At 41.2% G+C, this 25,365-nt stretch overlaps 4 protein-coding genes across 5 annotated transcripts in view; 2 read left to right on the forward strand and 2 right to left on the reverse strand.

The window, feature by feature from the left end:
- Nucleotides 1–25,365, forward strand: part of crebbpa (CREB binding protein a) — a 347,948-nt gene that overhangs the window by 157,957 nt on the left and 164,626 nt on the right. The window lies entirely within an intron of this gene.
- On the forward strand, nucleotides 3,278–4,862 carry LOC140377093 (uncharacterized). The gene is made up of 3 exons (XM_072462390.1): nucleotides 3,278–3,417; nucleotides 3,502–3,598; nucleotides 4,431–4,862. Exons 1-3 carry the CDS (start codon nucleotides 3,300–3,302, stop codon nucleotides 4,759–4,761), a joined length of 546 nt encoding a protein of 181 aa, XP_072318491.1. The 5' UTR covers nucleotides 3,278–3,299; the 3' UTR covers nucleotides 4,762–4,862.
- Nucleotides 5,167–13,574, reverse strand: xpnpep1 (X-prolyl aminopeptidase (aminopeptidase P) 1, soluble). 2 transcript variants are annotated; one of them, XM_072462382.1, is made up of 20 exons: nucleotides 13,437–13,574; nucleotides 11,339–11,463; nucleotides 11,017–11,080; nucleotides 10,713–10,817; nucleotides 9,853–9,945; nucleotides 9,636–9,779; nucleotides 9,447–9,542; nucleotides 8,524–8,605; nucleotides 8,041–8,251; nucleotides 7,881–7,970; nucleotides 7,762–7,812; nucleotides 7,638–7,696; nucleotides 6,715–6,792; nucleotides 6,572–6,643; nucleotides 6,398–6,458; nucleotides 6,235–6,304; nucleotides 5,978–6,151; nucleotides 5,832–5,908; nucleotides 5,658–5,756; nucleotides 5,167–5,424 (listed from the first exon to the last, which is right to left on the reverse strand). In XM_072462382.1, exons 2-20 carry the CDS (start codon nucleotides 11,453–11,455, stop codon nucleotides 5,305–5,307), a joined length of 1,863 nt encoding a protein of 620 aa, XP_072318483.1. In that variant the 5' UTR covers nucleotides 11,456–11,463; nucleotides 13,437–13,574; the 3' UTR covers nucleotides 5,167–5,304. The 2 variants fall into 2 exon arrangements, with proteins under 2 accessions (XP_072318483.1, XP_072318482.1); XM_072462381.1 differs by lacking the exon at nucleotides 13,437–13,574 and adding an exon at nucleotides 12,081–12,199.
- cusr (Copper-only SOD repeat protein) lies at nucleotides 13,984–21,044 on the reverse strand. Its single transcript, XM_072462376.1, has 10 exons — nucleotides 20,874–21,044; nucleotides 18,016–20,074; nucleotides 17,687–17,786; nucleotides 17,134–17,214; nucleotides 16,121–16,216; nucleotides 15,910–16,042; nucleotides 15,722–15,836; nucleotides 15,290–15,414; nucleotides 14,323–14,403; nucleotides 13,984–14,243 (listed from the first exon to the last, which is right to left on the reverse strand). The coding sequence occupies exons 1-10, from the start codon at nucleotides 20,911–20,913 to the stop codon at nucleotides 14,173–14,175; spliced, it is 2,901 nt and encodes a 966-aa protein (XP_072318477.1). The 5' UTR covers nucleotides 20,914–21,044; the 3' UTR covers nucleotides 13,984–14,172.

The following is a 25,365-nucleotide window of genomic DNA, read 5'->3' on the forward strand; positions in this document are numbered from 1 at the left end:
TAAAATGAATGCACACGACTTCAAAAAGCGGCTACTGGTTCTGCCAAACATGGTAATCCAATACTTTCACACAGTTCTCATGGATTTGAGAAGAGGCTCTAAAATAAAAGCATGTTAAGTTGGATGTTATGTTTAAGTTGTGATGAACGACCTCAGAGGACAGTCACATAACTAATGGGCCCCGTTGTCATGCATTAACAGGCTCACCGCTGGTCCAAAAGACAAGTATAATCAGTCAAAGTGGGACATCGGCGTTGAACCTCATCCCTTTAAATGATTTTTACTGAAAAGGCTGCGAACCAACTCCTGTGAAAAAGTGTGGGAGGAGTGCAACGACTGCAGATATTCAGTCATTAAACGTTATAATATGTATTCACAAGATAAGAAACTGTAAAATGGGAGCGATAAAGGAATGATTGTTTGGTTTAGGCCAGAATGTCTAATGGAAGTGAATTAGTAAAAATTTCACATACTCAGTCAAGGTTTTAGCAGCTTAAAATACACATAAAAGGGTTGTGCAAAACACTGCGGTGCAATAGAGATGTGTTATGATGATAAAAGAGGCGCTGGAGACTGGCTGGTGCATTTTTAAAGATTGGCCAACCACTAATTTGATATTAATTTGGCATTCCTAATGAAAATGTTAAAGTTTATGCTGACAGTTCAGGACCGTTTTACAATTGAAACAAAACATAATATATCTGATACTTTTTAAACTGTCATTTCTTTCTTTGTTTCGTTTTCAAGCAAGATTTAAACAGCTCTCCCACTCTAACATTAATTCAGTTGTATTGCCCATGTCGGAGCTGGGAACCAGATTAAATCAGGTTTACCATCGAACCTCTGCTGCGCAATGAAACATTTGGACTTTGTGTGTTCTATATATTCTATTCTGGTTTGTACAAGCACTCACACAATTATATATATTTATAATTGGCTCCCATGCATTCCCATGCTATAGCCGCACAGACTGACCAGTTTACATACTGCACCATTCAAATAAACTGAACCAACTTAATGCCACCCACAGCTTGCTCCTGGAATCAAAACACTGTGATGGATGTGAAATTCAAACAAGCTTTAAAGACGGGGCAATACACAAACATCTGAAAGTCTGTGTCACGGCCTATTTCCTAATCAGTCAATCTTTTTCCGTGGCTGTTTTCCTTACTGTAGTCGCAGACACGGACACTGAAGCTCTGCATGTCAATCAAAGTGAACTGAGGAATGAGAAATATCTTGGAGCCGTCTGTCAGTGAGCCGTGACCAGCGATCATTACAACAGACACGGTGCAGGGCGACATCTAGTGGACAAAGGTGTACTTGCGCCATGTCAACTGCACCTATTGTGTAAATTACAATTGAATTGTGCGTTGTAGATGTAGATGAATGAAAATTGGAATTCTATACAACAGCTTTGAGTTGAACTGTAATTTTGAAATATATGAAAAAATAAAACTTGAATCCAAGCTTTAGGCTACTTGAAGCAACAGTTTGTTTTTGGAGGTGGCACCTCCTTCAAATTAAATAAAAAGTTTAAACTTCTGAATATTCTCCATGCAATAAAAAACAACCAAAATGACAACAAAAAAATGCTTTAATTTTACTCAGTTTTTTGGCTGGAATCATCTAATCTGGCGCTGTCCTCATGAACAAATGCAGACTGCAGATATATTGAGAATTGATACAGCTTTATTTCAAATGAACAATCACTTACATAATATTCCACGAAGAATGATGCCTTTGTAGTCATTGGACCATAATGGGGTCGTCCAGCTGGAATCAGTGGACTGTAAAGGCCATAACAATTTGCCCATGAGTGGTCCAGGACTGTGAGTGATTACATTGATAAAACAACAAACAGTCAATTTCTACAAATGATAATGGCTTGAATTACGCTGTCATCATAAACGGTTAAGTTTAAAGTTTGGTAAAGTTTGATCCATTTACAAATCTGACCCGTTTTGGGTCACCAGTTGATTTTGGTTTTACAAAAGACCCCTGCATCTCTTCCCCTCGGTGTCCCTCTCAGAGCTGCGTAGAATAATGAGCAGTAAACAAGTGGAAATGGTGATGGGGGAACGGGAAGGCCCCAATCCAAGCCCTGGAGGGGGGGAGTGAGCAGCTGTTTCCAAGGCAACCGAGTCAAGCAGTTTGGATCACATGGGACGGGAGATGTATTCAGCCAAGACACAGAGAGAGAGAGAGAGAGAGAGAGAGAGAGAGAGAGAGATAGGCAGAGAGAGAGAGAGGGAGAGCAAGAGAGAGAGAGAGAGAGAGAGAGAGAGAGAGAGTAGGGGGGCATAGACAGAGAGAGAGAGAGTAGGGGGGCATAGACAGAGAGAGAGAGAGAGAGTAGGGGGGGCATAGACAGAGAGAGAGAGAGTAGGGGGGCATAGACAGAGAGAGAGAGAGTAGGGGGGCATAGACAGAGAGAGAGAGAGAGTAGGGGGGGCATAGACAGAGAGAGAGTAGGGGGGGCATAGACAGAGAGAGAGAGAGAGTAGGGGGGCATAGACAGAGAGAGAGAGAGAGTAGGGGGGCATAGACAGAGAGAGAGAGAGTAGGGGGGGCATAGACAGAGAGAGAGAGAGTAGGGGGGCATAGACAGAGAGAGAGAGAGAGAGAGAGAGAGAGAGAGTAGGGGGGGCATAGACAGAGAGAGAGAGAGTAGGGGGGCATAGACAGAGAGAGAGAGAGTAGGGGGGCATAGACAGAGAGAGAGAGAGAGTAGGGGGGGCATAGACAGAGAGAGTAGGGGGGCATAGACAGAGAGAGAGAGAGAGTAGGGGGGCATAGACAGAGAGAGAGAGAGTAGGGGGGCATAGACAGAGAGAGAGAGAGTAGGGGGGCATAGACAGAGAGAGAGAGAGAGTAGGGGGGGCATAGACAGAGAGAGAGAGAGAGTAGGGGGGGCATAGACAGAGAGAGAGAGAGAGAGAGAGAGAGTAGGGGGGCATAGACAGAGAGAGAGAGAGAGTAGGGGGGGCATAGACAGAGAGAGAGAGAGAGAGAGTAGGGGGGGCATAGACAGAGAGAGAGAGAGTAGGGGGGCATAGACAGAGAGAGAGAGAGTAGGGGGGCATAGACAGAGAGAGAGAGAGAGTAGGGGGGCATAGACAGAGAGAGAGAGAGAGAGTAGGGGGGGCATAGACAGAGAGAGAGAGAGAGAGTAGGGGGGGCATAGACAGAGAGAGAGAGAGTAGGGGGGCATAGACAGAGAGAGAGAGAGAGAGTAGGGGGGCATAGACAGAGAGAGAGAGAGTAGGGGGACAGGCATTTGGAGTGAAGTCAGTTTTATGGGAGAAGCGAATGGCTGCGACATGAACAAACTCCACACGGTGATGATGGAATCCCCTCTGAACGGGACGGACCCTCTGGAGCTGCAGGACGATGACATCACCACTGCCCTGTTCGGTAGGACACGTTTAAACAGAGGTACTTTCCTCCCTTGACATAGAAAGAGCGGCTGTCAACTCTTGTCGTGGCTTTTTGTTGCAGAATTTAAAGTTTTTAACATTGTCCTCACTGCCCTGGCCTTGTGCGTTCTCGCCGTTACCGGACTCTACTGCCTCGCTGTCTGTTACAGTCGGACCAGGTACGGTGCCCTGTCACACGTCACCCGCACTGTGTACCCGAATCACTGGGTCACTGCGATACACGGCTCACAATACGATAATATCACGATTTTGCGATACATGCGATAATCGATATATTGCTCATGATATTCTACGATAGATCACAAGACATTTTAACAAACAAAAACACCACCACGACAGTCAAAATGTCAAATTATACCAAAATGGACTCATGGCCACATATCGTTACAGCAGCCCACGATATCGATACTGTACAACCGCATTTAGTGCGATTTAGTGTCACGAAATATCGATATGCTCCTAATGGACACCAGTGGTTCTCAAACTTTTTCAGTCACAGCCAGCTCAATAACAACTGTTGAAATGACAACACTCAAAGACAAAAAGTAGAGTGCATGAAAAGTGTTGAAGCAGCTTTATGTCTAATGTCTGTTTTTATTCATCCAGGCATTTATCATGGAAATAAAATCAAACTGGCACCTACATTTAGGCTACCAATGCACTTAAAGGGTGTCAAGCCGTGTTTAAGACTGTTGCACACATGTTCTATTTTTCCTCATTCCATTTAGGGGACCTCCTGAAAACCTTTTGCGACCCCCAGATTGAGAACCACCGATATGTACATCCTTTATTATGTGAAGTACATTTAACTTTGACACTCCAGGAAATAAAAAGCAAACAGTAGAAACGTCATCACTTTATCTAAATCATTATCTAAAAATACTCTCACTCATTTGCCACAATTCAGATGTTAACGCTTCATTTCTTTGTAGCCATTACGTCCTGCCTGACTTGTCCAGTGCTACTTTACTGTTGTGGGTCTGTTTTCAGGCAGTCCAAGAGGGCCCATGTCTACGAGAGCGCGGTGGCCCAGGGTGAGTCGGACCACCCAGTGTCAGTCAAAGCGGTGAAGAGGTCCGCGAGCCTCGTCAACCCTCTGACGTTCCTGAGGCGATCCGAGAGAGCCAAGGACAACTCCCGGATCTACTACATCTACAGCAACCCTCTGCCCATCGGCCTGACGGAGGACGAGGAGAAGGAGGTGGTGGCCAAGGTCAACTGGGACCCCGAGGAGAAGACCGGCCCCATGTTTGAGGAGTACGCCGAGGATCCTGACAACGGAGTCGTACTGGACCCGCCCATTTTCTACATGCAGCTTTAGAGCCACAGACTGTTGTACATTGTAGTTTGTATAAGATGTTTTGGTGAGTTTAATCATCTTGTAGGGACTGTTGAAATGGAATGCAAGAGGTTAAGAGCTCACTTTTACTTGCAGTTGAATAGTCTTAAAGCAATTGAATTATTTTGATATTTAAGAAGTATTAAGCTTCCTGTGGTATGTCATTGTTTATGGAAATATACTGTAGTTTGGTTGTTCTTGCACTAACGCACTTAAAATAATCAGACCAACAGGACTTGGTTAAGTTGGTCTGATTGGTTGGTGGTTAAGAGAATATCTCACATTTCACCACTGAAATTGTGTATTTTTTATGTTCAACTTTATGTTTACACAGAACGATGGAGGAAACTGTTGCTCGCATTTACAATACAAACATTGGACGAAGCATTTGTAGTTTTGATCACATTTAATAAAACTGAGATACGATGTGCTTTACAAAAGAAGCAGAGCGTGATGGACAGGGTGAGAGAAAATACATATGGTTTTTGCTGCAGAGCGGTCGATCGTCCCGTCACACACAGGTAATTAGACGATGGGCTGCGTCTCTCGGACGAGCCACTGCAGCGCCTCCTTCCTGCCCTGCCGCTCCAACTCCGCCCCGATAACGTCCCGGCATTTTTGGTGGTACTCGTTCACCCAGTCCCTCTGGAAAAGAGACGCTTGAATGCACCGTGGCCACATTCTATTGCAGTTATTGCTATAGTACGTGTAGTAATAAAGAGGAGGTTATGTCTGCGTCACTGGTGCATAAGTGTGTTTGTGAAGTGGGACGTACGTATCCCGTTTACCAATAACCCCCCAATACATTTATGTTATCAGTTTAGTTCGAAAAAGCAGAGTGCAAAAGGTTGAAAAGCACTGCATGAATGACTCCTTACCTCCTTTTGAGTGAGCAGCTCTGTGTTAATCATTTTGACTTGAATGGGAACTAGAGTCAGGGCTTCAAACGTGAGACTTCCTCTGTTTCTGTAGTTGTACTGAACAAAACAAACAGTTCTGTTCAGCTGCTATAGTCACAACACAAACATCCATCATTTATGTGCAGTGATTACCTTGGGTTTAGCCGGCACAACAAGAACAACATTTTCCACACGAATGCCAAAAGAGCCGTCCTCGTAGTATCCAGGCTCTGAAGAAGTAGTAATAATGTCAACTCCAATGTTCAATGCTCTGAATGTGCTTTAAATGCTTCCCGTACCATCACTGACGATCATTCCCGCCTCCAGGGGCTCGTCCGCAAATGTCTTGTAGCTGATGCCACACGGGCCCTCGTGCACGTTTAGGAAACAGCCAACACCGTGCCCCGTCCCATGGAGATAGTCCAGTCCAGAATCCCACAGGGCGGCGCGAGCAAACGAATCTAACAAGTGGCCTGGATGGAAGAAAAGACAAATAAAACGTGGTCATCATTTTGTCCCGTAACACTGTATGTAAATAAGGACAGCCACGAGTCACCTTTGGTTCCATTGGGGAAAATTGCAGCACTGACGGCAATGTGTCCCTTCAGAACATAGGTAAAGCACTCCTACAAAAGTAACCACATTAGGGAAGATATTTCCAGTGAGTGAGAAAGTCTTGCGATGTTAGATGTTAAGTTGAAAAGATGTACAATAAGCACCTTCTCAAACGCAGAGGGCGTCCCAAAGTGCACGGTGCGAGTGACGTCTGTAGTTCCATCACTAAAACACACCATTCAAACTAAATATGAGCTAAAAATGTATTGTTGTCAACCATGTGTGATGCAACATAAACAGCAGTCTTGTTAAGGTAATAATGGTATAAATGTACTAACATGTACTGAGCCCCGGAGTCAATCAGGTAAACTTCATTTATAGTGAGTGTTCTGTTGGTCTCAGGCAGTGGTCTACAGAGGAAACACACACGTTAAACAGCACAATCCTGTTTAACATCAATCAAACTATATTTTTGACTCACCTGTAATGTATGATTGCTGCATTTGGGCCAACACTTGAAATAGTGGGAAAGCTGAGGCCTACAAAATCTTTTTGCTGGCTGAAAAAAGAAAACCCAAAAATAAGATAATCCTTTATTGTCCCACATGGGGAAACTTATATAGTATATATATAATATAAAAAATATATAATATAAAAAATATATAATATTTCAAATATATATTTGAAATAAAAATAAAAATGCATGCAACTATATAAATAATGCTAGTTAGTCGTATTCTAGTGTTTGTGGACAACAATAATTATGAATAAAGTCAAAGCTCATGGGATACAAATACAATAGATGCAGATTTATACACAGCAATATAATAATAATAATAATAACTTTTATTTATATAGCGCTTTTCAGTGACCCAAAGACGCTGAACATAATAAAGAAGGGGGGGGTATTTACAGACAGGGGGGACAACACGTACAATACACATTAATATACAGATAAAATGAACAAGACAGAAGAAGTAGAGAGAAAAAGATGGGGATGTAACAGGGGGTAGAAGAGTAGGCAATGGGGTAGAGGAGGCTAGGGGTAGGGGAGGTCATAGGCTTGGGTGAAGAGGTATGTTTTTAGGCGGGATTTGAATGTTGTGAGTGAGGGAGAGTGGCGGACAGGTTGGGGGAGGGAGTTCCAGAGTCGGGGTGCTGTTCGGGAGAATGCTCTGTCGCCAAAAGTTTTGAGTCGGGATGTTGGTGCAGTCAGGGTGAGAGAGGAGGAGGATCGGAGAGCTCGGGTGGGGCGGTGGGGGATGAGGAGGTCAGACAGGTAGGGGGGGGCAAGGTGGTGATAACTATTATATAACTATTGCCCGTGCATTTATTCATCCAGCAGACGGGCCGTCATTCTCAATAATGAGTCAGTAAACAATGATACTTTGTACAACTTCTAACCTGCGAAATTCTTCAGCCTTATCAGCAGAAGATATCTCGGTCACTGTGCCTTTGGGAATCTGAAACGTACAAAACACAACCACTTAAGCACACGGTGTAATAATAATGTTTCAAACAAGCCTACCTCTTTTTCTAACCAGGCAAAAAGTTCACAGAGCGCGACTGCATCTTTGATCTGTGTAAAAAGAGCAGATGTGTTAAGGCTGAAGGATACTTTCACATATAATGATACAACAGTCTTACATGGGCCATTCTCATTCCCTGAATTTCAGTTGGGTTTTTCACAGCTTTGGCCAAACACAGGGGCGTGTAGGGGATTGGACAGCGGTGAATCTAAAAGGAATCGGTTGAAACACCATAAAAAAAGACAGATTCTCTTGGTAAAAGGCAGAGAGTGCAGTACCTTGGGGATGGCCTGAGTCAGAGCACAGCCGGCCTTGTCACAGATCCACACTTTGTCCTTGGGGCCGAGGGCAGCGCAGATCGCCTGCAGCTCAGAGTAGACAGACTCGTACGGGAACGTCCTGATGCTCAGCTCTGGTTTGAGCGGAGAGTCCAGCTGAAGGTGAGACCTCAGCGCCGGGTCGTTCAGCCTCTTCAGGTCAATGAAAAATCTGAGGGACAAAGAGCAAAATTAAAGTTAGGCAGCTCAAGAATCTTGGTAATAATTGTATACTTATTTAAACTTTGACACCATCTCGCAGAAATTATGTATTTTATATTGTTCCAAATATTTCAATGACTCAAGTATAAAGTTGCATTGATTGTATTAAATTACAACAGCCCTTTGCACATTTAGATCTGTTGCCAATAATTCAACAAAACCTTAGTGAAAGCGCTGCCCTTCTCAAACTGAAGCTAGATAACCTGTGCAATCTTTTATTACCTTATTGTGTTCATTCCCACAACAGCGTATGCAAAGAAAACAGGGTTGTATTCAATGTCTGCACCGCGGAGGTTAAAAAGCCCTGGGAAGAGAAAGAAAAGATGCCAATTTCAATATTCTGATTTTCTTTTAATTATGCATTCATTTTTATTACTAATTTTATAGATGCCTGAACAAATGAAGGGCCACTAAAGCCGTCTTGACTAAACACTACCTTTTGACAATGATAATCAGTGTAAGTCTAATTAACAGAGCCTTTCAGAGCGAACAATCAGACGCAAGAGCTCATTAGGCCTCATTGACGAGGCGCTCCAACAGCCATCTCCAACAACACTGGTGCATCCCCGGGTCTTTGGATCGTGATCAGCTCTTTAAACCAGCTTACGTAACAGAACCACGTAGTAACCATTTTGGCTTTAGACATTTTGATGTGTTAAGATTTCTCTATACACGTGTTTTAGATCAGTTATAATCATGTGCAATACTATTATATACATCAGTTATCAGTTATAATCATGTGCAATACTGTTATAATCATGTGCAATACTATTATATACATCAGTTATAATCATGTGTAGTTCTGTGACATGTCGTCAATCGTCCCTGGTGCAATATTTTCTGTCCATATAACAGCCACTTACTGTAAATAACATTTTTTGCTCTTAAATATGTCTTTAAAGAAGTTATCCGTTTTTATTATTCCACTTCTGTTCCAAATCTGTGTTGCAACAATGAAATTTCCCCATTGTGGGACAAATAAAGGTTCTTTTATTCTTATAATTGCTTTATGTTGCACCAAATTGACAAAGCACAAGTAAAACAAAGCTATTTTTTGTAAGCAGCAAACTATTTTATCCAGTATTAGTTCACATGTTCTGCTAAAAGTCGCTTTATAACAGGTTTGAGTAGTGTTTTTGTCATACATGCGATCTCATCCAGCGCTGTGGCCACAAACCAGGTGATCTTTCTCTCCGTCATCTTCGTCCGTAATGTTGTGATCTTGTCTTGCCAGGACAAACCTATAACATCAGTGTAATAAGCAATTCCGAGATGATTATTTTGCCGTGGAATCCTGCGAAACTCTTCTAACTTCGACGACACTGCGCGCTGACCTGTATAATCTAAGCCCAAAGTGCGGAGCTGTGTGCTGGGGCGTTTGGGGCGGTCTGTCCAAATGACATCGATCATGTTCTCCTGCAAAGCCACCAGAGAGTGTCCGGCACCGGTCAGAGCCTTGGACATGTTCTTCCACTGGTCTGGAACGCAAGCAAACACACACTTTTGCTATTGAAATGACGCCACCGAGAAAATGAGAGATCATAAACGCACCAGCCGCATAAATCCATGGATCGACCCCGACTTTGGAGTTTTCAGGGAGGACACTGATGAGCCAGTCTTCTTGAGAGGGCGTCTCTTTCAGGCCTGAAATAAGAACAGAATATTATATCATACAACATATACCATAATAAGAACAACTTGCCAAGAGTAGTAGTAGTGTAGTAGTGTAGAAAGAAACCATCACAGTAGAGGGAGTAGTAGACCATTATTTAGCATTTTGTTCATGGTAAACCGTAATATAGATACAATACAACGACAAACAAAACAAGTCCATTAACTTCCTGTTCAAAAAGGCAGAACGGATTCTCTGCTGCCGGCAACGTCTCTTCATGATGACATTTGACCACAGCGAGTAGCGGATTTTAATTTACAGTGTCTTTGAGAAATGTTTTAACTCCGTCTCTGGCCCGAAGTCTACAATTTTAGAATATCAGAACTGTGGGAGGGGATAAGAGGTAGGTGAGAACACAAACTTGCCCTGAACACTAGGGAGTGGAGATAAAATGTTTGTGTTTACAATTATTGTGAGAAGAAACATCACCATTTTAAGATTATTCACATATGTTTGCACCAGACAGCAGTGAAATCCTTAATTTGCTTTCTTTCACAGGTCTTGCAACACGAAATCAAACTTTCTGAATGAAAAACAAACAAACAAACAAATAATCTTGATCTTTACATTCAAGCCTCATATGCAGGACAAGTTAATGACGAGGGAATACCAATGAAACCTCAGAAAAGTCTTCATCTGTCATCAATCATCTGTCTTCTTTAAAGAATAAAGTTCAAAGAATAAAGTTCAAAGAATAATAAAAGGTGAGTAAAATGAGACTTCTACATTGGACATTTACCCATTTTCATAAGAGTCCAGTTGTTGTCCATCTGTTGACTGGCTTGGAGAAAGTATCGCCCGTCGGTCCACAGCGCGGCATGTTGCTCTGTCACGATGGCGGTCCCTAGATTACAACACAGAAGACAAAGAAAAGCATTTTGGTGTAAGTAAAATAATATCCTTTTCTTCCTAAAATCAGGACAGTCCCATAATAACTTCATTGAGAGACAGGGATAGACTTTCAAACTGTCTCAAAGTTGAATACAGTCGTTTGATAACAATTGACACGGGGCTTGATATCGACCCGCTATAAAGAACAATACCTGCAGAGCCATTGAAGCCGGAGATGAACTCACGTCTGCAATCGCAAGGGGCGATGTATTCACTCTGAAAACAGGAGAGGAAACGCGTCATGACTGGTGCATGATGGGCCAAATGGGAAGAGCGGTTGACAAAGGGCTTGACTTCATTTGGAAGGTCAGACCAGACAGAACAAATAATGCCATGAAAAGCTACAGTGGCGGTGTAAATGCACTAAACTTCAGCCAATAAACATAAACTATAGAATGAACGCCTTGTTATTACTGCAGTAGACAAATAGAGTGGAAAATATACAGCAGTAAGACATTGTAACTAGCAGCTTACCTGGTGCGCATCACCAGAAGGGACTATGTAGGCGTGTATCGGTTCAGGGAAGTATCTACAGTTTTTCATTGCGTGGCGGAGAAGCCGAAGCAGCTCACCAGTGATCTTTGGAGACATTGTGGTATCTAAAAAGATTCAGATAAAGGGAAAGGGTTAAAGTAGGGCTGCAACAAACGTTTCAGTAATCCACACGTCAGCGATTATTTTGCAGCCAAAACTTTAAAATAGTTTCAGTTTCGATACCAGTTGTAATAGCAATTAGTAACACTAGCTGCAATAGTTAAGTAGCACAATAAAACACACAAGTAGTGAGTAGCATGGATAATGAGGCACATAAGTGACAACACACGATAAATAATGAGCCCAAAAAATGATTGTTCCAGCTTTCATATATTGCGTTGATACAGTCATTATTGTGTCAGGCCTATAAAAGGTCTATAAAAGCTTTGATTTATAATAATGTTTGTTGAACAGAGTCAACTGAATGGCACATTGTTTTTGAAGTATCATTCATTTTACAAATAAGTTTAATAATAAAAACTTCCTTAAAAATATATTTAAATCTGGTCCACCACAACTTAACATACATAACAATTTGACTGTGCGACATTTACTTACTACATTTGGAGTAATATTTGACCAGGAGTACCTGTACTATTACACACGTGATTACTTTGATCAAATCACAATAACACACAACAAATACTAACACTAACAAATCCCTCTTTGAGTGTGTTTTTACCTGGCTCAACGGACGTCATGTTGCCTGGGCCCTGACTGACTGCTGAGGCGTTACAGACTTTTAATGTGGAGCTCAAAGTCACAAACCACACCCGAACCTATCACCAGGCCAAATCTGCTGAGTCTGCAACTGCATTTAACCACGCCGATGGTTAAATATTAAAAGATTAGATAATATGCTGTATTCACATGGTTTATGACACAATAAACAGACCAGATTTGTTCACATTATCAATAAAAAAAATCTGATAATTAGAACAGTGGCTGCAGTTACAGACAATAGAGCAATTGTTGGATTTGAAAGACAAAGTACAGTGAATTAAAAATGAATAAATTCATCTTTAACATTTTCTTTTTAACGTTTGTCTTTGCCACATCAGTTTGCACTTTTCTTCCTGTCAAACCCAGCTTTGAACAATCAGAAATAAATCAAATCACCCAGGCCAAATGTAATATATCAAAAGGACACGCAAATCGAATCGAATCTCAGAGACAATGTTCACTCACATCAGTTTTGTGGTTTACATGTCATTAAAGCAAAAATAACATATAAATAATCGGACCACCCCAGAACTCTGATCGTAATCACATTTTGAGTGCACGCGAAACCGCAGCCACTGCACAAACGGCACTTCAATAATCTACAGAAACGAGACAATGGTAAAGCCAGCATGTAAACACAACTACTGACCAATCAGGTTTCAGTATCCTCATCCACACGCTTTCCTATTGGCTGACACTTCGCATGAGATTCTTGTTTACAACCGCAAAACGATTAGGAAAACCGCTTATGAGCCTACATACATTTATTATTACAACACAGACGTTTAAGTGTTTTCAGCGAAATGTATTTCTCAATCCCACCCGTGTGAAGTTGCGTAAATATATACTATTGCACATATATACGTTACACATAGGCACCCGCGGCACCACAATTAGGGACTATAACGCAAAGTGGGGTGTGGTTCGGCCCGGTTCAGACGGTCTCAAACGTGTCCACACGCTCTCTCTCTGCACACGTAAAGGATGTGTGTGTTTTGCAAAAGCACGATGGTGATCTCACGCGTGGGTGTGGGCGGCGGCGGCTGCTGCAGCACTTGCTGCTGCTGCTGCTGCTGCTGCTGCTGCTGCTGCTGCTGCTGCTGCTGCTGCTGCTGCTGCTGCTGCTGCTGCTGCTGCTGCTGCTGCTGCTGCTGCTGCTGCTGCTGCTGCTGCTGCTGCTGCTGCTGCTGCTGCCTTTTCCACAACACAACATCGCCAGGCGTCAACAACACGACGGCACATTTGCGACACAAAACCTTCGCTAGCTCACTTCAACCCGGCCCAAGTTGACACAAATGCAGTCCCGAATACGCACCGGGTCGTTGTGCCTCGAAATGGCGCGTCTTGGGCAAAAAACGTGCGCTCCTTTTCGCAGAACGGACCTTGTGTTAATTTACAAAACAGGAGGCTGCCATTGCGCCGTCGACGTGTGCGGCCACGTGACTGCGCGCTCCGCCAATGAACGCGGAGGGATCAGACTCGCCTCTTTTCTCTGAATAATAGAACACACGCCGGACTTTTACACAAACGCGCAGAAAACAAGCGACGCCACATAGAAATATAATGATGTTTTATTCACAATTTCATTTATTTACAGACAATTTGACATGAAGACCCCTTGGCAGTGCATAACAGGAAATAACTAATGATTCAGGAAAAACGGACAGTGTTTAGACACATACGTTCTTGCACATTAATTCTGGAAAACAAATCTAAGCGTACAATAGACATTTATTAAGTACAAAATGCAATGTAAACAATAATGCAAGCAATGGATGCTTGCTGTTTCAACGAATGCAATCATTAATTTCAACATTCACAGAATTTATCAGCAGTTTTTTACTTTCTTTCTTATTAAGGACTTGTTTGGTTTATATTAAACTGGAGAGTGTAGCGTGAAATCGGGTTGAGAGAGGGAAGAACATTAAGCAAAGTGTGAGAGCCAATTTCAAACTCACAACACTGTGGCTACACATGGAGCCTGACATATGTGCTATCCACTCTGCCACCGAGTCTATCAGCAGTGTGTCATTTTTTCTCAACCTGTTCACTCACAGTAACAGGACCACTGCAAGTACAAAGAGAAGAAGTCTCCCAGGCAGCAGAAGCACACCGGCATTTCCTACAGTCAAAAATCCATGTATTATTCTTTTAAACTTTGAATAATATACAAAAATAAATTAAAAAAAAACTGCACTTACTGAAGCATGAAGGAGACTCTTTAAACACGCCCATCTTTTCACTTGTTTTGACAGATTTCAGGAGCGTGGGGTCAACATCACCTTTGAGACACAGACACCCATAATTACACACTTAAGTACCAGTTAAGTTTGGATATTGTTGAACTTAGGCTCTTGTATTTTGGCCCTTTAGTGACTTGCAGTATGTAATGGTAATACAAAGATGATGTAGTATTAAGTATGTTACAAACCAGGATAACATCAAATGCCCAAAGATTCTTGAAAGGGTTTAATCATATAACATGGGCTGGTCTAGTATTTACACAACATGAATTTAATGCTCAAAATGATGTGTTCATTTTGGTCAATTATGGCATGTTATACAGCAGGTTGTGCACTGTTGAACTTGTGGAGGTCCTGCAGCTAATTTATGCCACTCCTGTTATATTGTGTACAGTCGGCTCTCTGTTCGCCCACAGGGACTCGGATGAGAGCCCAGTATCAGGTTGCGGAGTAATTTTTTTAGGTTTCTAAAGTTTTCAATGGATGTTATTGTTCATTATTTCAACAAATAAAGTGCAGGCTATAATGATCCAGACTAGAGAGCGATAAGGAAAAGAGGACAACCTCACAGAAGGCTTGTGGAGCATGCAGGAGTGGAGACTAGAAGAGTTTAATGTGCTACCCTCAAGATTGTGCTTCAAAAACACTTTTTTTTTACGATTTATCTTTTAAACATAAAACAACAAAAACAAACAGACACACACAAAACACTTTTCATGTTATGGAGGGTCTGGGTGGTGTTCTATTATTCGCATGTGGGTCATCCTGATCCGAAGATCGCACGAGTGTTACAAGCTTTCATTCTGATGCAAGCCTTCTCTTATTCAGATGTTTTGGAATCAAAAATTTTTAAAAAGCATCAAACTATCTACTCATAAAAATAACATTCTTCTGAATATTCATTTGGGATTGGGAATCTTTATACCTGCTACCATGAAGGTGACATTCTGGCAGGTTTCATTTGCTGCAGACTGAGGAGAGCCAGGTAAAATAGTGACTCGTGATATTTCAACTTTCAAAACATCAGCCACTCTGCGTCTGAAGTCATACCTAAGAAAAAATGACAAAGAAAAAACGTATTCAATGTACATATTGGAACATTTGTTTTGTTGTTGTTGATGCCATGTCACCTAGAGTCAGATGTTAGAACATAAAGAACAATTGCAAAAGCTTAAGTCCAGACTTTTATTCTTTATTCAGTGTTGTATTTATTTAATATGTAATGTAGCATTTATTGCGCATATAATTACCCAAAACCATTTTATTTTGCTTCCCCAGAGGATGTGAAGTCAATTATCATGGTAATATGTTTTTTTTTGTATAGATTTACCATTGACTAAATAGTGTACAGACTCACCTGCTGAATGTTGTTACTTTAGGAAACAATTGCTCTGCAGAGGGGGATTCTGGGAGAATATTTGCGCAAGCAATTATACTGTCCCCATTCTTAACAACTAGGGCTCGATGAACCACTAAAACCAAACAATTCAAGGAATTACTCATTTATTTAATGATTGCAGCAGAGTGAATGATAAATCCTTTTACCTGTGAAGTCTCCAGTGAGCGGGGTCATGCTGTCAGTGTAGACCTGCCCCTGGGTCAGACTGAGCGGGCCTTGCCTCAAGGACAACTCTCCACTCACACAGCTCAGTGGAGTCTCCTTTGAACAAGTAGAGCTCTGAGGAATCATTAAACCACATGAAATTATCTTTATAATAATTTGTATTATATTGGAGGAATTAAGGAAATGAACTACCTTGGTTGGCATGTTGAAAGGATTGTACAAGTCTGCCTTTTCAGAGCATCCACCTTCAGCTGTTTGGTTAGTTGTGATGTACATTGAAATATTTTTCTAACAAAAAAGCACATTTGAGTAACAGTTAAGTCTTGGTGGCAAGAAAACAAACAAACATCAGTTTCTTCTTCTTAATTTTTATACATCTTCAAACAATCAATCAAACAAACAGACACACAGACACGCACACACACACACACACACACACACAGACGCACAAACAAACAAGTAAACAAACGAACATTCTGAAGTCTGCTTCAAGCTTCAACCATATGCTGTCACCAAACAACATGCTTTTATTGACAGAGGACAAGCAGTTGACCTCCATTTAAAACTGCCGGGTGGTCGAGTGGTAAAGCGGCCGGCTGCACTTGGAGACTGGCATGTGAGCTGCCGACCGCTGTGCTGTGAGTTTGAATTCTGATTCTGACAGTTTACTGCATGTCCTCCCTTCTCTCTCATCCCCATTTCACTCTAAGCTGTCATATCGACGGTAATAAAGACTACATGCCAAAACATAAAATAATGATAAATAAATAAATATATAGAAAGTTGATTATTGACACTTTCAAAATAAAGTCACACTTCAGTGCAAACATTTTATTGCACAGCTCTAAATACAGTAAACAGAAATACACCGGTAGATTGGCTGCAGTCTGCGAATTGAAACTTTAGGTCTATCTTTTGTTCTCTGGATATTCAAGCCTGGCACTATCAGTGAGGCTCAGTTTGTAATTCGAGAGCCTCCTTTTAGAAAATCCAGGCTGTAGCAAACCCTGCATTGATGTAATTTAACTCAATTTAGTCTTTTAACACACTGTACAATTACCTTCTCTCATTTGACCATATCGCTGTATGTGATGGTATCTATTTGGGTCAGGCAAAATCATATTTCATCCACAACTTTTGAAGTTATCAGAGTATTGAGAGGATCAGAGTTTTGTGCTAAATGTTCACACGAAAGAGAAACTTACACTGGTCACTTCACTAGTTGTTCGGAGAGTCACTTCAAAGGTTGTGTCCATGCTGCTCCCATCAGGAAAAAATTGTTGACTCTATGATGTAAAAGAAGTATTTTATTTGATGAAGATTACACCTGGTTAATGTCTTTGTATTGATTGTAATGCCTGTCTCTGTCACAGATGGGTAACGCTCAGTAGGGGCTTTGGGGCAAGGATGACACAAACAGCTGTTGCTTAGATTCGCCCAACCACAACATCAAAGCTTCTGCTAGGCTAATAAACCCGCTTTCTTCAACCCCCAGCAGCAAAGAAACATACACTTATGTGGAAGCTGGATTTAGTGAGTAAAAATATGGCGCTTTTCAATCATTATAAGCATAAGCAATAGAAATATGTGATGAAATAAGTTTGCTTTTTCAAGAAATAGTATTTATTAATGAAGAGTTTTTCTTGGAAAGGCCTCCTCCAGTAAATTGCTTGGTATTTAATCAATTTTACTAGTTGTATTATATATGATGTAGTTGTTTGTTGGTTCAGAACAGTGTAAATATAAATGTAGCATTACCATTACCACGGTCCCTGTCAGAGTGCTGTTGAAAACCGCCTTAGCAATCACCCAGTGTCCTTCTGTGTCCTTATTTGTTACGATATCAGCACAACGCATTCTGGATGAAAAAGGACAAATATATTTTAAAGAACAGTAACATCAAAACATCATCACATTCCTGATACATTTGGACTGTGGATCCAACCAATATGTGTTGACCTAAACTAACCAGCTAATAAGTAACCTTTCAGTGAATGAGTCATTAAATTTAAGATGTTCCAGTTTGATAAGTTGACTCAGATTGTATTTCAAACATTTCAAATGCCTATATCGATACTATTTCTTACCTTGATCCGTTGGCGTAGTGGACCACCACAGACCTCCCCACGATACTATACGGCCCAGTCAGTGGCAGGTTGGCGTCGGAGAAAACGTCCTGAAGCTCATCACGCCCTGTCAGCATCCCAAACTTCCCACTTATGTCACCCACTTCGTACTGATCCAAGGTGCCCACCCCGGGATCAGGGGAGTTTTGGACATCCCAATTTAGAGGGTTGTAGTGCCCGTGAATATTTGCATTAGAGCAAGGCTGAGCACGTCCAGGTGTTATGGGCCGTATATGGACATGATAGCCGCCTGCCTGTGAATTCAGATTAGTTAGAGACACCGAGACCTTTGTGGGACTTTGTGGAAGGGGCTGAGCGAACCGAATCTGTCCATTTGATGTCGCAGGTCCGTACCAGGTTCCCAGACTTGCTGTAGGAGTCCGCACCACTGTGATATTGGCACATGCTATCCTCGGCCCAGCCTTTTCTGCTTGGTGAATAACTATCGATCTTCCGGCGATGCCAGGCACCCATGAAGTTACATCAGTAAAGAAATGTTTTGCCTTCACTCCACCCGCATTGACACCCAGGTTCATCGTGGTATGTTTGCCGGACAGATCTCCAACCTCACACGATAGAGGACTCGCAGAATTGCAGCGCGTGCTATAGCTGATGTGTTCTGTGTCTACTTCAAAGGGGTTCCAGTGCCCTTCTGTTGTGGTACATCGCCCGTCGCTGTCGTCCCGTTCAGAACTAATAGGGAAGGTGTGGACATGCCAGTTGTGGTTTTTGGTTGGATTTGTAGCTGGATTTCCATAACGTAGATCTAAAAAGATTGACACGTCAGACAAAGGGTTGTTTTTGAGTTGAGTGAACCAAACTTCACCGATGACAGGACTTAAGAATCTAGCCCTAGCTACCGTTACTTCTCCAGGGTAGCTGATGCTGGCACAGACATATCTAGACCCATCTAACTGGTGGATAACTACAGAACGGCCTACAATACTGTTCTGTCCGTACAAAGGAAGATTGTAGTCTTCAAACATTTCTTCAAATTCAGTTTTATTTGCTAAAGACATGTGTTTTGTACTGAGGTCACCCAATTCGTACCTGTCATGAGTAAACCCAGGGCCTTTTGGATAAGCTGGTTGCTTAGCGTCCACTTCAAATGGGTTCCAGTGTCCACCTACGTTATCATTTGAACAAACGCTTGAAAGAGGATTCCTGACAGAGGGCACAGGGAATTGGTGAACATGGTATGGACCGACTTTGCTGTCTAAGTTAGTCAGATTCACAATCAGCTCTGTTACACTGAAGGGAGAAGCTTGTCGGAAGTCAAAATACCCTTTTATGCCGTTCATATTGATCATGGCATTAACACGTTTCTCCGGTAGATCGTAGATTTCGGCACAGTGGAAATTTGTTCCGGCTTTGACAACAAAAAAACGAGTTTTTACGTTAAAATCTTTCAAATCCAATCGAAGTTTTTGTGGTTGCAGAATGGGAAATAGATCTAAATCAGAGAGTTTTGTTAGATCGTTAATGCTGACAACATATTCGTCGCAGTTCGCAGCAGTGGTTGAAGAGCTATAGATAACGACACCACCAAGATCCCTCTGGCCTCTAATCAGGTCTAAGAGAAGCCACTGATTGGGTAGCTCTGGACTATAGCGCAAATAAACATTTCCAGCTACGGGTCCAGTGAACCTGGCCTGGCGTGTCAAGAGCTTTTGACCTCGACTAACGACAGAACATACTTCAGTGCCGTCACAAGTGCTCAGAGTCAGTGAGCAGTCATCTAGACTTGACCTGCGGGAAAACAGCTTGGAGACATTGACGCCGACGTTCGAGCTGTTGGCGGTGAAGCTGAAAATTCTGGGGCCAATGTGGCTTTCCGAGCAGGGCTGAGCGAAGTGGGCGTACATGACAGGAAACTCGGCGATGGACAGGTTGAACGAGGAGCAGGAGCCAACACCCGAGACGTTGAGGGTGGCCATCTGTGAAGCGGAGTCAAACTCCACCTGTCCTCTCACTCCACCCATGTTCAGACGAGCCAAGAACTGAACGGCACAAGCGTTATCTGGAAACAATGCAAGGCGAGTTTATTTGTAGAGCACGATCCATTTATTGATCCATATTCACCTGCCGTCAGTGAAAACACAAAAATAGAAAGAATACTGCAGTGTGACAGTATCAAAATCAGAATTAAGTGACATAAATGACTGTATATGATGTGTCCAAATTGAGAATCAAACATATTGCAGGAGGTGACTAAAACATGTATTAATCACTTTAAGCGCTGGGCCAATCTCAAATTAGTGTGATAAAGTCTATAGCCCTTTTCACATGATTCTGATTTAATTATTTGGTTACTTTCCTGGGAGAGATCTGTGTTTGAACATATGCAGTGGTGAAAGTACTATTTACTATGACTTAAACGATGCATTTTATGAAGACTAGTTTTACATGAATTTAATGAACTACACTTTGTAACATATGTGCTTGAACTCTCGGCAAAACACATTTTTAAATTCTTGTTGAGTAGTTTAGTAATAGTTTCAGTGCAGTGTCCTAGGGGTTAAGCGACAAAACTTTGAAGGTTACATGCCTCAGTGTTAAAGAGTGTGAACATAGTTTGGAAGAAAGGTCGGACAACACAAGCGACAAATTAATGCTGCACATTTTAAACCCAACATTTTCAATTGATATCTGTACTTTTCTGGAGTAAAAAAAAAAAACCCAAAAAAACAACTGAAAGTTAAACATTGACATTGACATTGAGCAATTTAACATATAAATAACAGAACTCCTGCACTGAAAAAAGTATTGTTTTCAAAATAACACTAAACAGATACTGGCTCAAAATCATGTCAACTCACCATAAAGTAAAATCAGTAGAGCTGCTGTCAAAAGTCCCATGTTGACAAGTATGTACAAGACAGACACTAATAATAGAAGGATTATGAGAGGACGGTCTCATGAAAACAGGACTTAACTGAAGCAACGGTGCAGATCTCTAAGAACGAGTGTCTGAGAGCAGAGCACCACTGACTGGGTCCTGACATGTGCAGCCAGCCTAGTGCAGTGTTTCTACACAGGGGAGCGCTACTGTGTCTGCTGCTCTGTGATTGGTCGACAGGGTGCCGCTCTTGCACAGTTTTGAAGGCAGGCAGAATGATCACAGGAGTCTTTTTAGACAAATAGACCAAATCATGAGTCAAATAAATTATACGAAGATAAGAAAAAACCTTTACCCAGAACCAATTTGTACTCAAATGGGATATAAAATAAAATAGTCTACTCAAGTAAGAGTAGAAAAATAAGAGAACCTGTAAGAGTAACGTCGGAATTTAATTGGAACAAAGCCATAAAATTCACAAAATCTGTCAATTTTAAAGGATGGACCACAAAAATTTGAAAAACGAAATCATACCTGGCAAAAAACAAATAATCGTTCAACAAATCATTAATTGACAATATTGTGTCACATAAATCTTTTGTCACTTCAGAATCAAAATCAGAAAAGGTTTATTGTCATTTTCAATGGAAAAGAAGAAGAGTCAGCTCTGGAATAAAGTCTGAAGAATAAAGTCTGGTGGTAATGTAACACTTGGATACCAACCGCCATAAAACACCAAAGAAGAAGAACCATTCAAAAAGCAATTTTATTTTGAATTCTTGGCAAAATGTGCGGCTTTGCCGCACAGAGACCGTGACTCTTAGAATACATTTTTTGATAACTTTGGATGGTCCACCCCTGAAGATGAGTCTCACCAAATTTCAGGTTAATAAGGCTAACGCCCTAGGAGGAGTTCGTAAAAGTATTAAGTATAAGCATGCTAAAATTTCAGAGATCTGGCAATTTCCCCATTGGAATAACATGGGAGGTTTCTGTCGTCGCTATGGCTACGCCGTAACAATTATGACATGGGTCCCATTGACTTTTTGGATCAAGATGCCAAAATTGAATTTTGTGTAAAATTTCATAAAATTTAAAAAAACTAAACCTTTTAGTCCCCATGTAAAAAATGATTTCACTCAATAGGAGGCTCTATCACGCCAAATGAATTTGTTTCACTTCAAGTAGGTTCAGGGCAAAGGGTTTAACAATTGATTCAAATGTGACGCATTTCTGACTTTGTATGAGCAATCAGAAGCAACTTTAAAATGTGGACAGTTTCGCCGCATGGAGACTGTGAAAGATATCAACCTGCTGGTCAATGCTGTGCAAATTAACACAAGAGTCCGTCAAATTGACTGTTACAATTTGAATAAAAATATGGATTACATGTGACACCCCACTTGTGTAGATGAGGTTGATCGGGTTATTGCCCACGGAGGAGTTTGTTAAAGTATGGAGCGTAAATGTGAACATTTCAAGGATTTGGCGTTTTTCCCATTTGTGACAGTAATGCTTTTGCATGGCCGTACGGAACTAATTGGGCTCTCGCCAGCTTGTGGCGCTTGAGCCTAACTAGTACTGAATGTAATGAATGTAATGAAACAGCTATTTTAATAGCTCCATAGTTGTCACTCACATTATCTTGTGTTTATTTAATTTGATGAACTGTCATGCAAGGGAAACTCCAGTGGAAAAACTGAACCAGTCGGACTGAATGCTTGTTGGTGACTTTTGGTTTCATAATTGTGTAACCCGGATGAAAATCCATGTTCATTTAAACCTTTTTGTAGATATATAAAGTTGATTGTTTAAAACATATTTGCAGACACCATGGTGATGGAACAGGAACATCAAAAACTACCTGGTCTCCTGAGCCGCTCTTAGCTCCGCCCCAGAGACCGCGCACACGCACTAGAGACTAGGGTCGCTACAATATGAATAAAATAACTGTATTATGTTGTGATGTGATGTAGCATTTATTTCAGTGGGTTAATGTGCAATATACATATTTATACATCTAACTAAATACTAAGTCTGGATTCATTAATTGGAGCTTATATTTTGTAATAGTATTTGTATTCTGCAGTTGTTAAATATGGTCTTGTGTTTAATGCTGTTAATATGATGTACTGTGTGTAGTGTAAAATATTTTCATATTCTATTTTTGATACTGCTAAGTTGATTAGTTGATTTATAGTGGTTCGAGTTGACTTTTATGCTAGTTTTTGAAGGTTTTTACATGACTTTGATGCCAATGGATCTGCAAAATTAAAGAGTGGAAATGTATCTTAAGGCATTAAACTTCAAGTGTGGGAACAGCCCAGTCAAACCAGTAATACACTTACAAACTTAGTATCAGCTGAAACAGCTGCCCCAATACTAATACACAACATGCTCTTGTTTGGGAGTTGTTCCTCTAGTAAAACACATGAATGTGAGTTAGCTAGCAGCTTTTGATTTGTAAGTTGTAACTTCTGTTAATAAACAGTGAATAAACCAGATAAATTGAGTTTATTTCACTCTGCAGTTAAGCCTTGTGTTTGATAGAAGTCCTTGTTCATGTGTCTTCAACTTAATTTAGCCAAGTAGCTTGTGTTGTGCTGTTATAACATTATGCAAAAATGGCATGAGTTCAGCCGGACTCATTAGGTCCGGACCTGAACCTAAACCTCTGGATTTGAATCATCCGGACTTGAACCTGAACGTGGGTTTAGGTATGCATCCCTACCCGTGACGTAGTCTTAGGAGAGGGGGGATGATGACGCGTGCTTGCCCTTATGACGCGGTCTTGCCCCACCGCCCGTCAGTTTGGAGATTCGAGGAAAGGAGATAGTCTGTACTATAGCTAAACACTGCGGGAATCAATCAAAAAAACACTCTGGGACATATATGAAGCACAAATAGCAATGTAAGAAGGTTAAAAGCTCTGAAAAGTCGATTTTGCATGTTATGGGACCTTTAATATTTAATCTGCAATACTGTATAGATTGTAAAATGTTTTTTCCTATTTTTCGAGTTGTCTGTGAATGTCACATCAACCTCTGTTGTGTGCAGTTGTGTTTGCTGTGCATTTCTGTGTGTGTGCTGGGGAAACTAATTTACTCTTTATTTTAAGTTACATTTTTTTATTTTTTATTTAATAAAAGGGAGATTATTTTTATACTTCGTCTCGTGTTACCTCATTATTCCAGTCCTTACTGTATTTAAATACTATCCTGTGACCCAAACATTTATTAGACTAACATTTTTCAGTACGTGAGTACACTGTAAAAGAACCCATAGCCCACTCAAGTAATTCCAGAGTAAACAAGGGCTACAATTGTTTTCTAAATATAATTTATCACCAGATGACAGATTGATGTGTTGAACACAATTCAAAGTTAGTTTATCAATCAGGAAACGTTCTTGCTTAAAGCAACTGTGATTTCAAGTCTGGTACCGTCAGGGCTCCTGCCCTTCCTCTTTCTCTTGTCCTCTGCCTGGGAAACTATGATTTTAAAAAGTCCACCACAATATAATAAGCACTTTCTGAATGTCTTTTCTCATCTGAACCCTTCATGTCACTGTCACAGCTCCACACTGTTCTTATCACAAACATTGTCTTTCGGTCTCAGTTTCTCACAGAAGATGTCTGAGATGTGCACGAGGTTGTCTCTGAACATTCTGAGAATATATTTTTAGTTTTTCTGCACAAACACCCAACAGGAAGAACAGGACCTGTGAGTTTTAAGAATTTTAATATACAACACAAAAGACAAACTTGGAACATAAGTATTCATAGCCTTTTTGGGACAAGTGTGGCACTTCTATTCATCTTGTTATGCAGCGGGGTGTGGTGAACTGGGAAGGGGGAGTGTCCAGGTCAGTGTGAGGGCCGGGGCCAGGAGTGGGGCGGGGCCAGGAGCGGCTGGGGCCCTTCAATGGGAAATACACTTTACATGGTCAGGTTTTGGGTTCGATGCACGTTTTCAGCATGAACTCTTTTGTTTTCTATGTTATCTTTTTATCTGACTCCTGTTTCTGTGGTTCTTGTGTTTAAAGCCAATCGAACATTTTGAGTGGAAAAATCAACCCACTGGCATCAGAAGTGTTACAAGTCACATCCTTCAATGTGAACGGCACTAAACCCAATCAAACCAACAAACATGAAAAAAGAAAGAATAGACATTGTATATTTACAGGAGACACATTTATGACACACTGAACATAAAAAAACAAACTAAATTCTGTTATAAAAAGTCCTATTATTTGTCATACAAAGGCAAACATAGAAGGGGAGATTCTCAAACCAAATAGTTTTTGAACAGAGTTTTGAATGTAAGGATAAAGAGGGCAGATATGTACTGGTAAGGGAATATTAATGGAAAGGTTTTCACTTTTTTAAATGTGTCTGCTCCACCAGGAGGCGATATCACATTCTCTGCTGATGTCATGGACCTGATTGTGAACCACTCTGAGGGAACCCTAAT

The sequence above is a fragment of the Eucyclogobius newberryi genome, unplaced genomic scaffold (assembly GCF_026437365.1).
Source record: "Eucyclogobius newberryi isolate DKJ021-1_F unplaced genomic scaffold, fEucNew1.0.hap1 SCAF_4, whole genome shotgun sequence".
In the NCBI taxonomy this organism is placed as follows: Eukaryota; Metazoa; Chordata; class Actinopteri; order Gobiiformes; family Gobiidae; genus Eucyclogobius; species Eucyclogobius newberryi.

Bases quoted from the DNA above. Each gene is read 5' to 3' on its own strand.
- LOC140377093 (XM_072462390.1), top strand. From the start codon at position 3,300: ATGGGAGAAGCGAATGGCTGCGACATGAACAAACTCCACACGGTGATG. The intron at 3,418-3,501 runs GTAGGACACGTT...TTTTTGTTGCAG, and splicing joins CATCACCACTGCCCTGTTCG to AATTTAAAGTTTTTAACATT. The intron at 3,599-4,430 runs GTACGGTGCCCT...GTCTGTTTTCAG, and splicing joins GTCTGTTACAGTCGGACCAG to GCAGTCCAAGAGGGCCCATG.
- xpnpep1 (XM_072462381.1), bottom strand. The intron at 8,252-8,523 runs GTAATAAAAGAT...TTTGTCCCTCAG, and splicing joins GTGGGAATGAACACAATAAG to ATTTTTCATTGACCTGAAGA. The intron at 6,152-6,234 runs GTGACTCGTGGC...TCTTCCATCCAG, and splicing joins TTTCCCCAATGGAACCAAAG to GCCACTTGTTAGATTCGTTT.
- cusr (XM_072462376.1), bottom strand. From the start codon at position 20,913: ATGGGACTTTTGACAGCAGCTCTACTGATTTTACTTTATG. The intron at 15,837-15,909 runs GTAAAAGGATTT...GTTTGGTTTTAG, and splicing joins GCTCACTGGAGACTTCACAG to TGGTTCATCGAGCCCTAGTT. The intron at 15,415-15,721 runs GTGAGTCTGTAC...ATTTTTTCTTAG, and splicing joins AAAGTAACAACATTCAGCAG to GTATGACTTCAGACGCAGAG.